The following is an 11,936-nucleotide window of genomic DNA, read 5'->3' on the forward strand; positions in this document are numbered from 1 at the left end:
TTTTTACATAAGTTTATTTAATATTAGTAGGTACGAATGTCTCTGAGTAATCACTGGTTCAACAGTGATTTTTTATCTGTTTAAGTAAAGATAAATCTGGTTAACCCTCAGGTTACCGGCCGTAGTTATATAGCTACCACCCTACCGGCAAGCGATTAAACGTTCCAGTACGATGCCGTATAGAAACCCCCCCTACCAAGTTGGCCCGTTTCCATCTTAGACTGTATCGTCACTTAACTCGGTGAAAATTTCAGTCAAGGGATAACTTGTAATGGAATTTAAAAAAATTGCGGTAGGTAGGTAAGTTAATCGGTCTACTAAGAAGGTATAATCAATAACAGATGGATCTGACTTACAGACGGCGAAGCTTTGTTCAAACGCAAGTAAATTATTAAAGAATTTACTTAAATAATTTTTTTCTTTTTTTAAGATAAAAAATAACATCATCATTTTTAAATTACTTATTAAAATGAATATTTTTATGCGAACTGTACCTAGACCTAGTTACATCGAAATTGCATCTGAATTGTAGGAATCGAACATAACTAACGAATTAAAAATATTTTTTTGTAAAAACTGGTCTAAATTAATAGGTATTAGGTACTAAGTATTTTAAAATCTATTAAAGTAAATTTTCAAAATATGAAGCCCGTATCAACGAGGCAAAAACGAAAAATCTCGCTGGTTTGTTAGAACAAACCCGAACTTTTGCGTTCATTAAAAACTTTTTGGAAGTTAGGTAGGTATACGGCCGCAGGCTTCAAAGGCTTGCAAAAATTAAAAAAAAGTAAACCGCACCTAGCAACAGACTGGGCGGTCGCCTCAAAAATAAGAATAAAAGCGGGAAAATGCGAATTCTAAATATAAACGGTTACATTCCGAAGAGAACAAGAACTCTCGTAAAAAGCGCAGTAAAGTTAGACTACCATTTCGACATGACGACTTTTCTTTAATCGTCGTAATTATAAGTTTAATTATTATTACCTACCGTTTTGAACTTACTGTTTATGATACTAATGTAAATGATTTATTAATAGTAAGTATAATAATCTCAACAAGGGTAGTGAAGTAGCACATTAAATACATTTATAAACCCAAATTTTTGCCTCAATGCAATTTTTGTAATGAAAATATGCATGATGTATACAGGCGTCCGTGTTTCCTGCCAAGTATAACTTGAATACCTTCAAGAGAAAAATGAATAGGCATCTTCCAGCCTCTAGCGCTCCAACGTAGACTGTTTCTGTTTCTCAGGCATGATTATTATCAAGTACATGCCTATCTCACAATAAAAAAAAGAACTTCACGCACTCAAGCGGCTGTATGGCGCCATTTTTGAATGTGGTTTTTTTACTTTTTAGTTTGTTTTTTGGCAGGGCAAGTCGGGTTTTATATCATTATCGTCATGAGCATGACCAATCCATTACCGGTGTTCTACGGAGCACGGGTCTCCTTCTAAAATGAGAAGGGTTTAGGTTACAGTCTGCCACACTGGCCTAGTGCAGATTGGCAGACTTTACACACCTTTGAGAACAGTATGGAGAACTCTCAGGCATGATGATTTCCTCATTCCATCACCGCTAAAGCAAGTCACATTATTAATTGCTTAAAGCTAGTTAGAGGTGCGTGTCCGTGATCGAACCCCCGACCTACTGAATAGAAAGCTCACGTCCCACTAGGCTACCAGTTATCACGACAGTAACCAGTAGGGCGATTTCGTAAAATCTGCATCAATCATTATTACAATCTGAATTGATGTGATTGGCTGAATTTGTGCTATTCTTGTTGCAACAATGCATTGTAGCCAATAGTGAGCGAGCGTCAACCAATCAGAGGTGATTGCGATATCGTGACGTGAGCGGAAGATAAGTCGCATCGCAGTCGTCGCGTAGGGTGCAAGCGGCCAAAAAAGCGCGGTTTCTTTGAAGGCGCGACAGCGGCGGCCGCGTGTGCTCGAACCTGGAGATTTCACGTTCGAGATACAAGATAGACATCGCCTGCAGCAGACTCGGAATTAAATTGGATTACTTGACTTTAATGCTGATCGCTCACTACAGGCGAGCCGCAAGTGCCGCACGCGCCGAACGCAACGCTTTTTAGAGTTCCGTACCTTAAAATTAGGTATATAGTGTGAAAAACCGATAGACGTTGGGGTCCCAAGGTGCTAGAATGGCAACCTCGCACCGTAAAGCGCAGCGTTGAAAGACCTCTTACTATATGGACAAACGACATCAAGCGAGTCATAGGGAGCCGCTGGATTAGGCGGCGCAATACTGTGGGGTGTGGAAGTCCCTACAAGAGAGCTATGTCCTGCTGTGGACGTTTATCGTTCGATAATGATGATGATGAGCTCAAAATGAAAAAAAGGAACCCTTATAGGATCACTTCGTCTGTCAAGGCCAGTCAAGGGAATCAAAATCTATAGGATACTTCCCATTGATCTAGAACCATGCTTAGCAGGGATAAATCCAAAAAACGTGAATTTGTGTTTACAAATTACATCACAAAAATCGTGTTATTTCTTGTACGATGATAGGGAAGACCTTTAAAAGAGTTTGAGCGTGACAACGTAGTATTATAGACGCGTCATTGCAAGCGAAAATTTTTGCAGGCTGCAAAACATACTATTTTACTTGTTTCAGCCCCCCTAGAATGGGCAGGAGACAAAAATTTTATCCCCCAATTATATCCACTGACGAGGGATAAAATTTACTTGTCCACCTCTCAAAGCACGGCAACAGGGGAGAGGAGAAGTTTATCCCTAATTCGGGGACAATTTTATCCTCGACATTAGACGTGGGTTTAAGTTTATTCTCATAGAACTTAAAAAATCAAAACATGTCTCGCGGTACCTGTTGGGCTTAGGTTATGTTTGGGTTGTGTTTGGGTTATGTTTGGGTTGTGTTTGTGTTATGTTTGGGTTGTGTTTGGGTTATGTTTGGAATATGGTTGGGAACCCCAACATAAACCCAACATAGGTCCCAAATACCAATTACCATTAACCCAATAAAGTTAAAGGAAAAGATCCGAAAAGTCCCCCGTTTTATTCACTGTGGATAATTCTCGACTCTAGTATCATAAGGTCGGATGTGGATTTTTGCTACTTTTCAGGAGAGCCAAAACAAAAATGCTAGGGAAATCGGGTCATAATTTCTTAACTACTAGAGATACAATTTCAGTTGTTTTTGTAATATTTAACACTTAACTGTACCTATCATTAACCATTACTAGAAATACTTTATCATTAATAAATAAAATATAAACTCACAATTTCTTCAAATGGACGATATGCGACTTTATGCTGGTAATATTCGTAACTGTGCTAAAAAATTGTGTGCATAAGTTGTAAACCGACTTTATGGCTGCAATTTTTACTATTACAAATTTGAAATAAAAGTCGGATCTATTACTTAATATTTCATAATACGTCTTAACTGATTATACATAAGTAATATTCGGACAAAAGATCACAGTAGTTATCTCTCAAAAATCATTTAGGAGTTTTGTGAGATAGCAACAATGTACCTATGTGATTTTTCTGAAACTGATTAGTTAGATCTGAAACATAATAATTATTGCTTTCGCCCGATAGTCTGACCATTGCATCCGTGTAAACCTTGTGACTTCTGAATGAATGAAAATAACATTTACAAATTCACAAATAAAGCCCATTAACTAAAAACAACGGCCAAAAATGGGAAAAAAAATTACAAAGTAATTAGAAACCTACAGTGGGCCAAACATTTTTTGTGGAATTGCATACATGACGGTTACATCAATATAGAAATCTAAAACATGCCAACATAGCCTGATTTTCCTTATAATGATTAGGTACGTAAAGTAAGAATGGAGGTCAGCAGGTGCCTACTGCAAAAGTTGGTTATATTTTACAGTGGATAATGGTTTCTCATTATGTCGTATATTGGGCGAAAGCGGGGAAGAATTTTAAGTTTATATGTACCTATAACATACTAATGAAATACAAAAAAGTCTTCTTTAAAGTAGTTTTTATAAAATAATAACACCCAGCATTATTGCGTTAGTTGTAGCCAGGTAATATATTCCGAAATCTGAAAATCCCCGCCGTTCTTTTTTTTTTTTTTGATATAACAAACGGTCCTAATATATCACCTTTGTAAAGGGATGTGGTCTTTAAAAATATGTTGTAGTGCCAAATCAAACTTATCAAAAAGTTTTGTTTCCTTCGCATGTTCTTGTAAACTGTGACCAATCTCTTAGTTTAGTTATCTGCATTGTTTTCAGCTGTTCCCTTTTTTTCTATTTGTGCATGGATTACATCTTACTCCACGTAGGTACATTTTGCATTTTAGCATAAAGCTTGTGATTTATCATCTTTTAGTGTGGTAATCCTTATAATAATCATAAGTAAGCCATAACGATTATCATGCTCCGATTATGACCGACACAATTATCAGACCACAAAGTCAATTCTTCAACAATTTCGAGAATACTTTGTTTCTTCTCTAGTAGATTAATGAAATAAGACAAGATACTGTTTTATTCCTTCCGCTGCAGCTGATGTTTGCAGACCACATTAAAGTAGCAACATTGCTGGTAGCATCATGAATCGTTTTTAAGGTGCAGAAACTACGTAGGTATAAGGATTTACTGTTAGTCAAATCCGGCATTGCCACTTTTGTAATAAAAAAAATACTTTCTGCTTTCTTGAAAATTCCATTGCTTCTGTTTCGACTGTTCTTTTTAACAGATACTTATTTAAACTGTTTCTTTCGTGTTTTAGTTAAGTTTTTTTTATTTTTTTACTTTCACTTTTATTAGTTGTTTAATTAATAAATTAATTTATACTACATTTATATTTAAATTAACATAATCTAAAGCTTCCTATAATTAGGTATGTTTCGTTAGAATCACTATCATCACATATTGTAGGTACCTTATAATTTCTGCTCTCGATTAATATCAAATTCGGTCGATTATAAGACGGGTAAAGAAGAAAATAATTGATTAGGTACTCTAATTTTTTAAGGCTACCTTAAAAACCTAGTTTTTGAACTGATGATTTGAACTGTGATTCATAAAAAACACCATAAATGCACGGTTTTTTGCTTAGTGGGGTTTTATTATAATATATGTTTAGATTTCCATGGTGTGATTTTCGTGGTCCTAAAAGATTTTCTAGTCTACATTTTCAGAGCTTTATTCTGGCTCTTTACTTTTTTCCCGCAGTTTAGTCCAAAATTTTGGTGAAATAGGATGGATCTCTTACCTATTAATCACATCAACTTTAATGTAGTCACAAACAAAAAGCTTTATTTCAACTTACTTCCATGAATTTTATTGCAAAATTATTTATATTACAAGGCAAAAAGTCTTAAATGATTCACAGTCCAAATATTAATACAAAAAATTCGAAGCATAACATCTGTTGTGATTTTACCTAACAAAATTATTACATATTTTTGAAGCAGAAGTGCGTAACTGCAGTACCAGCTAGTATTACAAATAAACTTATTTCGTAGCATAATGGTCGAACTCAAAATACATCTATCATTTTTCTCCATTGCTTTGGTGCATACATACGCAAGTCAAAAAATATAATTATGGTTCTCCAAATTTTTAGAATGTGTTCAGATACGACATTATGCATGTATTTATCTTTGCAACGAAAAGAGATAGAAATACTGGTGTCAGCTTGGCAGAAAGAGCCCGAAATGCTCATTACCTTTATGTAAAAAAGTGAGTTTGGTCGGAAGTACACATCCGACCTTATGATACTAGAGTCGAGAATTATATCCACCCGTGAGCCCATGCTCGGAGAGTGGATAAAGCTGTCGGAGGGGATAAAGATTTTATCCTTTCCCCGGGGAGAAAATTATATCCCCGCCCATGCTAACCCTGCAGGATTTTAATATGAAATAGCCTTTCTATGGGCACTAATTTATTATTGTAATGGTTTTACCGCTTTGTCTGTTTTCTGTTTGTGGCATTGTAAGGCTCGAATGGATGGACTAATTGTAATGACGATATTTGATTCGATAGCGCTTAAATCGAGTTTATTGTAAGCTATGTTTGTTCAGCCGTTTTACTATTATTAGCTCTTTCCTCAGCTGATGTGAAGATTTTACTATAATATTCTCTAAGGTAGGTGAAGTAGGTTTGCCTATTCACACTTGACCAACGAGGTTTACTGTGGCCTAAACTATTTTAATTCTGAAAGGAGACCCGTGCTCAGTAGTGAGCCAGTGATATGTTGAAAATTGAAATTATTTTCTCTGTAGGCAGTTGGAGGCAGTTGGTACCTAATACCTATCTATACCCACCTCTTAAGTAGTGTAGCAATTGCTAAAATCTAGTTATAGATTCTATAATAAATAATTAATTCAGTAAAGGAATAAATAACGTGACAATGACATCTAGCAAGAACACTCGGAAACATCCGCGTCAAACACAAAATCCATCAACTACACAGCTTAAACACAACTGACCAACTAAATCTCTTAATGATCTACAGTTACACCATCTAGCGTCTAATCGCTACAAACATAAATTCAGCACATGTCAGCCAATGCGCAGATAATCTTTCCCATACGACACCTGGCTCTGGACACCTGGCGGAATCCCGCAAAACCAGAATCCTATACCTACTGAAAAATTCACTGGGTACGGTTCGTTGTTTAATATGTGATCACCTTTACTGCCCGTTTTGAATATAAAGTAGATTTTTTCCGCGAATCTGTCCGCGCCTTTCTAAAAATAGAATAGAATAAAACAACTACCACCTACTTAGTACTAAAATTGGACTAGATACTTGGACTTTTATATCTCATTTTGAATTTGGATGAGTTTTTATCAGCGAACTTGTAAACGGAATAGGGAAATAGGTAGTTACTTCGCTAAAAATAGAATAGAGATATTTATCAAAATATGCGAGGATCTTCACTGTGCGTTTTTAAATCGCCAGAGGTTTTTCATTGTCTCAGAGATTTCTGGACTGATTTGCGTGTTTTAAAGGTTTCTTATCTCCAGAAAAAAAGAACCCTTACCTATAGAAGTTGGTTGGCCAGCTCGCCCATAAACTGGCCCACCAGTTTGGCGAGAGTCACAAAATGTAAATATTCTATATCTAATTTAATCCATACTTCCATACTATAATACTATAAATGCGAAAATGTGTCTGTCTGTCTGTCTGTCTGCTAGCCTTTCACGGCCCAACCGTTCAACCGATGTTGACGAAATTCGGTACAGAGATAGCTTGCATCCCGGGCAAGGACATTTTGCCTAGCCAAGGCTACTTTTTTATCCCGGAAAATCGAAGAGTTCCCGCGGGGTTTTGAAAAATGAAAATACACGCGGACGAAGTCGCGGGCATCAGCTAGTATTCTATAAGTATCTAATTTAATTATAAATAAATTAAATAAAAAAATACTTCGTTGTATGCCTGCCTGTCTTTCTGTCGTGTCTAGCAAGACCCGTCCCGTTGACATAGAATCATGAAGTTTGGCTGGTAGCGATGTGGCAATGTCTTAGCACAAGTAAAGGGGAAAATCCGAAAACCGTGAATTTGTGGTGACATCACCAAATAAAGCCAGTATTTTTCTCTTTTCGCAGTTAGGTATATTATTATAATTATTACCTACCTATGTGCGTTTTAATTTTAATTTTTAACTAATTAAATACCTACCTATATCACTTGCTTTAACGGTGTAGGAAATTTTTTTGAGGAAACCTGCATGCCTGAAAAATAATGTTCTGTAAGTAATATAGGTATCATCGATGGTTCGGGACTATATTTTATCAATGCAATTTTTAAGTACATACCTACGTTGTTTTCTGTAGTTTTCACACTAAACACTTAAGATAATAATATGGTTATACCTGGGTTATACAAACGCCATTGATTTGATGTTATCAAAGTGTTATTATCAGTAATTTTCCCATATTTACCTGCCAAGTGCTAGGGTTTAACCTAAGTAGGTACCTATTTAAGTACTGAATAGTCGGTACTATCAATAACACTTATTATAGTTTATTCTACACTAGCTTTAGCTCGTGATTACCACTGCGTGACCTAATCAGTAGGTACCCTTGTTATAAATGCGAAAATGTGTTTGTTTGTTGGTTTGTCCTTCAATCACGTGGCAACGGTGCAACGTATTGACGTGATATTTTGCATGGGTATAGATAAAGACCTGGAGAGTGACATAGGCTACTTTTTATCCCGGAAAATAAAAGAGTTCCCACGGGATTTTTAAAAAAACCTAATTCCACGCAGACGAAGTCGCGGGCATCAGCTAGTAATAACATAAAGCAGCATCATCATAGACGTCCACTGCTGGACATAGGTCTCTTGTAGGGACTTCCACACGCCACGGTCTTGCGCCTCCTGAATCCAGCGGCTCCCTGCGACTGGTCTGATGTCGTCCGTCCACCTAGTGGGGGTCTTCCAACGCTGCGTCTTCCTGTGCGTGGTCGCCATTCCAACACCTTGAGACCCCAACGACTATCAGTTTTACGAACTATGTGCCCTGCCATTGCCACTTCAGCTTCGCAACCCGTTGAGCTATGTCGGTTACCACCTGACCAATAGCATGAAGCATTCGGGGATTACTGTAGCTCTCTTTTAGTGACAGAATTTTCAAAATTGGATCATTATTTCTGCAATTTACCTACCCCCCCTACATAAATAAACTTACAAACTTTTACGCTCTAAAATATTACCTACACAAATTCTTCATTCTAAAAATAATCTAGGTAGGTACCGGCTTATGGCTTTGTAGAGCATTGTCTCTGTCATTTTACTGGTCTGGACGACAGAGACAATACTCTACAAATCCGCTATCTCCTTCTAAATGTCGATGTACATTATTTTCTGCCGCGTACTGAGGTAAGTATACCTAGTACCCAAGTAGGTATTTGATGCTTGTGACAAACAACAAACAGCAATCATCAGCAAACACCACAGATGGCTTGCCTGCCAATCGGAACGCTCCAAAGCGCTGGCAAGCATACGCAAACACCCGTCCACACGCTTGCCAGTGCTTATTGTTTGTTGTTTGCCACAAGCGTGGGGCGCTTTCATAATCATGAACAAGCTTGCAATCGAAGCGCGCGACTGCAACTTGCAGTTGTAAGCATTGTATCGCTTCGCAGCTCGCTTGCTATGTTCAATGTTAAATCTAGGTGTGAGCGCCTCGCAATGTGTCCATTGACCACTTTCATACAGTTTTACAATAATACAAGTTAGTTTGTGATTTCAACTTTGAAGAGACGCATTTGATACATAAGGGAAATAATTTACACGCCTTTTATGCGGCCAAGTCTTTAAATACATTCGACACTGGTAACATTGTACACGTGTGAAATGTTTCAACAAAGTTACCCAAAATTATATGATTTAAAACATCCACTTTCTCATTCCTTTTTATTGCAAATTGTTTAGTAACCTCTAGGAACATGATTTCGCAAAATACCTACAGTGCGACAAGGCTCTTTTAGCGCGTGGCAAAAATCGGAATTAACGTTGCCGTCAAGTGTCCCCTTTGCTCTTATTTGATAGTCTAAACGAAGTAGTACTTAGAAATTCTTTGGTCTAAGCATTCATCCAAGAGTCTAAGCCTTTGTTCTCCAACAGCGCCCCACTGTCAATGTCATTCAAGTGTCAAAAGAGCTTTGTGGCATTGTAGACCCTTATTTACGCAAAAGTTGTACAACTTACAAACCCCTGCCACTATATTTTATCAATGTTACCCGTATCTACAAAATTGTTGTTGAAAACACTCGTATCCAGAGGCAGACCTTAAATTTAAAAAAATGTGTTGTCGCTGGTAATATTTCTATTTGTCTATTTTTATTATTTATCTATGGTAATGTTAGTGTTTCCACTTTAAGGAACTTCACCCTATTTTAGGGCTAAACTAATATTAGGTAGGTACATCTTAGGACATTTTTTATCGACGGAATGAACGAATTACGTGTACAAGCTGAGAAAGGACTCGCCATATTTGCTCTGTGTGTCATTATATTTTTGACGGACCGAAGCGAGGTCTCTGAGTCAGTGAGTCTACTTTGCGAGGTTTTTGTACTTGTGCAAGACATAATATAGCATTTATGCTGAGTCGGGACCTTTTTTTCAGGTTATGCCACACATGAGTCATGACATCGTTTATTTCGGCGCTTCTTCTGTTCTGCTTGAGGTGAGGTCTTTGACTTTACTGCTCAACTTCAAGTATTAGAGGCGCCGGGATGACCTAACTAGGTCTAACTGGTAATGTGTGGCACAGCTTTAAAAATAAAGGTTTTTCTATGGAACAATAGGATTCATTTATTTAGTACAAATTCCACAAACTAGGGTAAAACCAAAATCGTAAGTGGAAACACTGATAAAAATAAAACAAACAGCGGCGACAAAAGAAAGAAACAAAGTACAAAACAAAAATGGCGAACCTCGGTTATCGACGATGCTGTTATGTGTTGTGTAAAACTTAATAATAATTATTGAACATTAATTCATTGTGTTTTGTAATATTACTGCTGAAAATGGAGGAAGGAAACTCAATAATCTATGGGCTTGAACATCAGGTACGTGTTGACTTTTTTACAAAATTTAATCTGCCATATTTTCAGCATAGGTATAATGCTTAAAATTTGATATAAAAATTTAGTTAAAGAGTCATTAGATGCTAGTGATAATATCTAAGACCCATGGCATAACTTGCTTTCTCTGACGAGAGTTAAAATATTCTGCAAAATTCAAACATTTAAGTGACTGAAACATCGTTGTATACTGAACTGAAACAGCCATTTTAGTATTGAGCCGGCTTCCATTTTGAAATTTTTTATTTGTTCTGGCAATAGAAATACATTCTATGAAAACGACTTAGATATTACCTATTACGGTTTGTAAGATACAGCCTGCTGACAGACCGACGGGCGAACAGACAGCGAAGGCTTAGTAATAGGGTTTCGTTGGCACCATTCGGGTACGGAACCCTAATAAAACGCACTGAATTGAGAACCTTTTTTTGGAAGTTTGTTAAATATAGAAAACTACGGAAAAATATAAACAAATAGTAATTAAAAAACATGTCCGCTCTATTGCAATAATTGAGTGTTTTTCATCAAATTTGGGATAATGTATGTATTCTAACGATCCAAATCTGTTTAGGCATTTCGAAGTTATGGTGGGTCAAAGAAACTCACATATATGAACCCTAAACCTTTTTTAGCCAGTTATGAAAAAATTGTTTTATTCTTAAATTATTCAATCAATAGATTAGAGATAAATGTATCTGCTTAGGACTTAAACTAACATTCTGGCTAATTCTGTTGTACACAATCTCTCTTAAAGTAAAATGATACGTCTATAACCCGGTCAATCTAAGTTTGCACCTTGTGTCGATTAAAAATTATAAACTCAACAAGTGACAGACAACAATTCGTAGTAGGTAAGTGTATGTTTGCATCTTTGTCACTGATACATGTACTACAAATTTTTGTCTTTCACTTGTTGAGTTTTTTATATTTTTTTATATTTTTTATCGACGCGAGGTGCAAACTTAGCTTGACTGGGTAGTAAATTTATCACTAATCCCTTCATAATGTCGCCTGCAGAAAAGAATAACACTAGATTTAGAGTTTAGACCTGTCCATTTAGTTTAGTTTACAGATTGTGTACAAAAGAATCAGCCACAATTTCGAGAAATTCTCTAAAAGAAAACCAATCATTAGATTGAAAAGCCCACCAGCATGATTCATTAAAAAAAAATGTATTTCCCAGACCAGAGCACTATCACCACAGTACGGTGAGAGTGATGCCATACGGTTCTTGATCGGCACACAGAGTTTGAAGCCCAACACAAATCAAGTTCACATAGTAGAGCTGGAGGAGGACACGGGAGCTCTGCATACTAAGGTTAGACCTTGTTTATTATAGTTTATGTCCTCAACTGTGTGGA

At 36.7% G+C, this 11,936-nt stretch overlaps 2 protein-coding genes across 2 annotated transcripts in view; both read left to right on the top strand.

Annotated features, from left to right (window-relative positions):
• The window catches only part of LOC117983663 (plasminogen receptor (KT)), a 174,094-nt gene that overhangs the window by 89,255 nt on the left and 72,903 nt on the right, over window positions 1–11,936 (top strand). The window lies entirely within an intron of this gene.
• The window catches only part of LOC117983857 (EARP and GARP complex-interacting protein 1), a 72,385-nt gene continuing 70,847 nt past the window's right edge, over window positions 10,399–11,936 (top strand). The window contains exons 1-2 of the mRNA XM_034970485.2: window positions 10,399–10,560; window positions 11,759–11,893. Coding sequence (XP_034826376.1) covers window positions 10,519–10,560; window positions 11,759–11,893 — 177 coding nt within the window. The 5' untranslated portion in view covers window positions 10,399–10,518. The remainder of the gene's footprint in view (window positions 10,561–11,758; window positions 11,894–11,936) is intronic.

Source organism: Maniola hyperantus, chromosome 7 (genome assembly GCF_902806685.2).
Source record: "Maniola hyperantus chromosome 7, iAphHyp1.2, whole genome shotgun sequence".
NCBI classification, from domain to species: domain Eukaryota; kingdom Metazoa; phylum Arthropoda; class Insecta; order Lepidoptera; family Nymphalidae; genus Maniola; species Maniola hyperantus.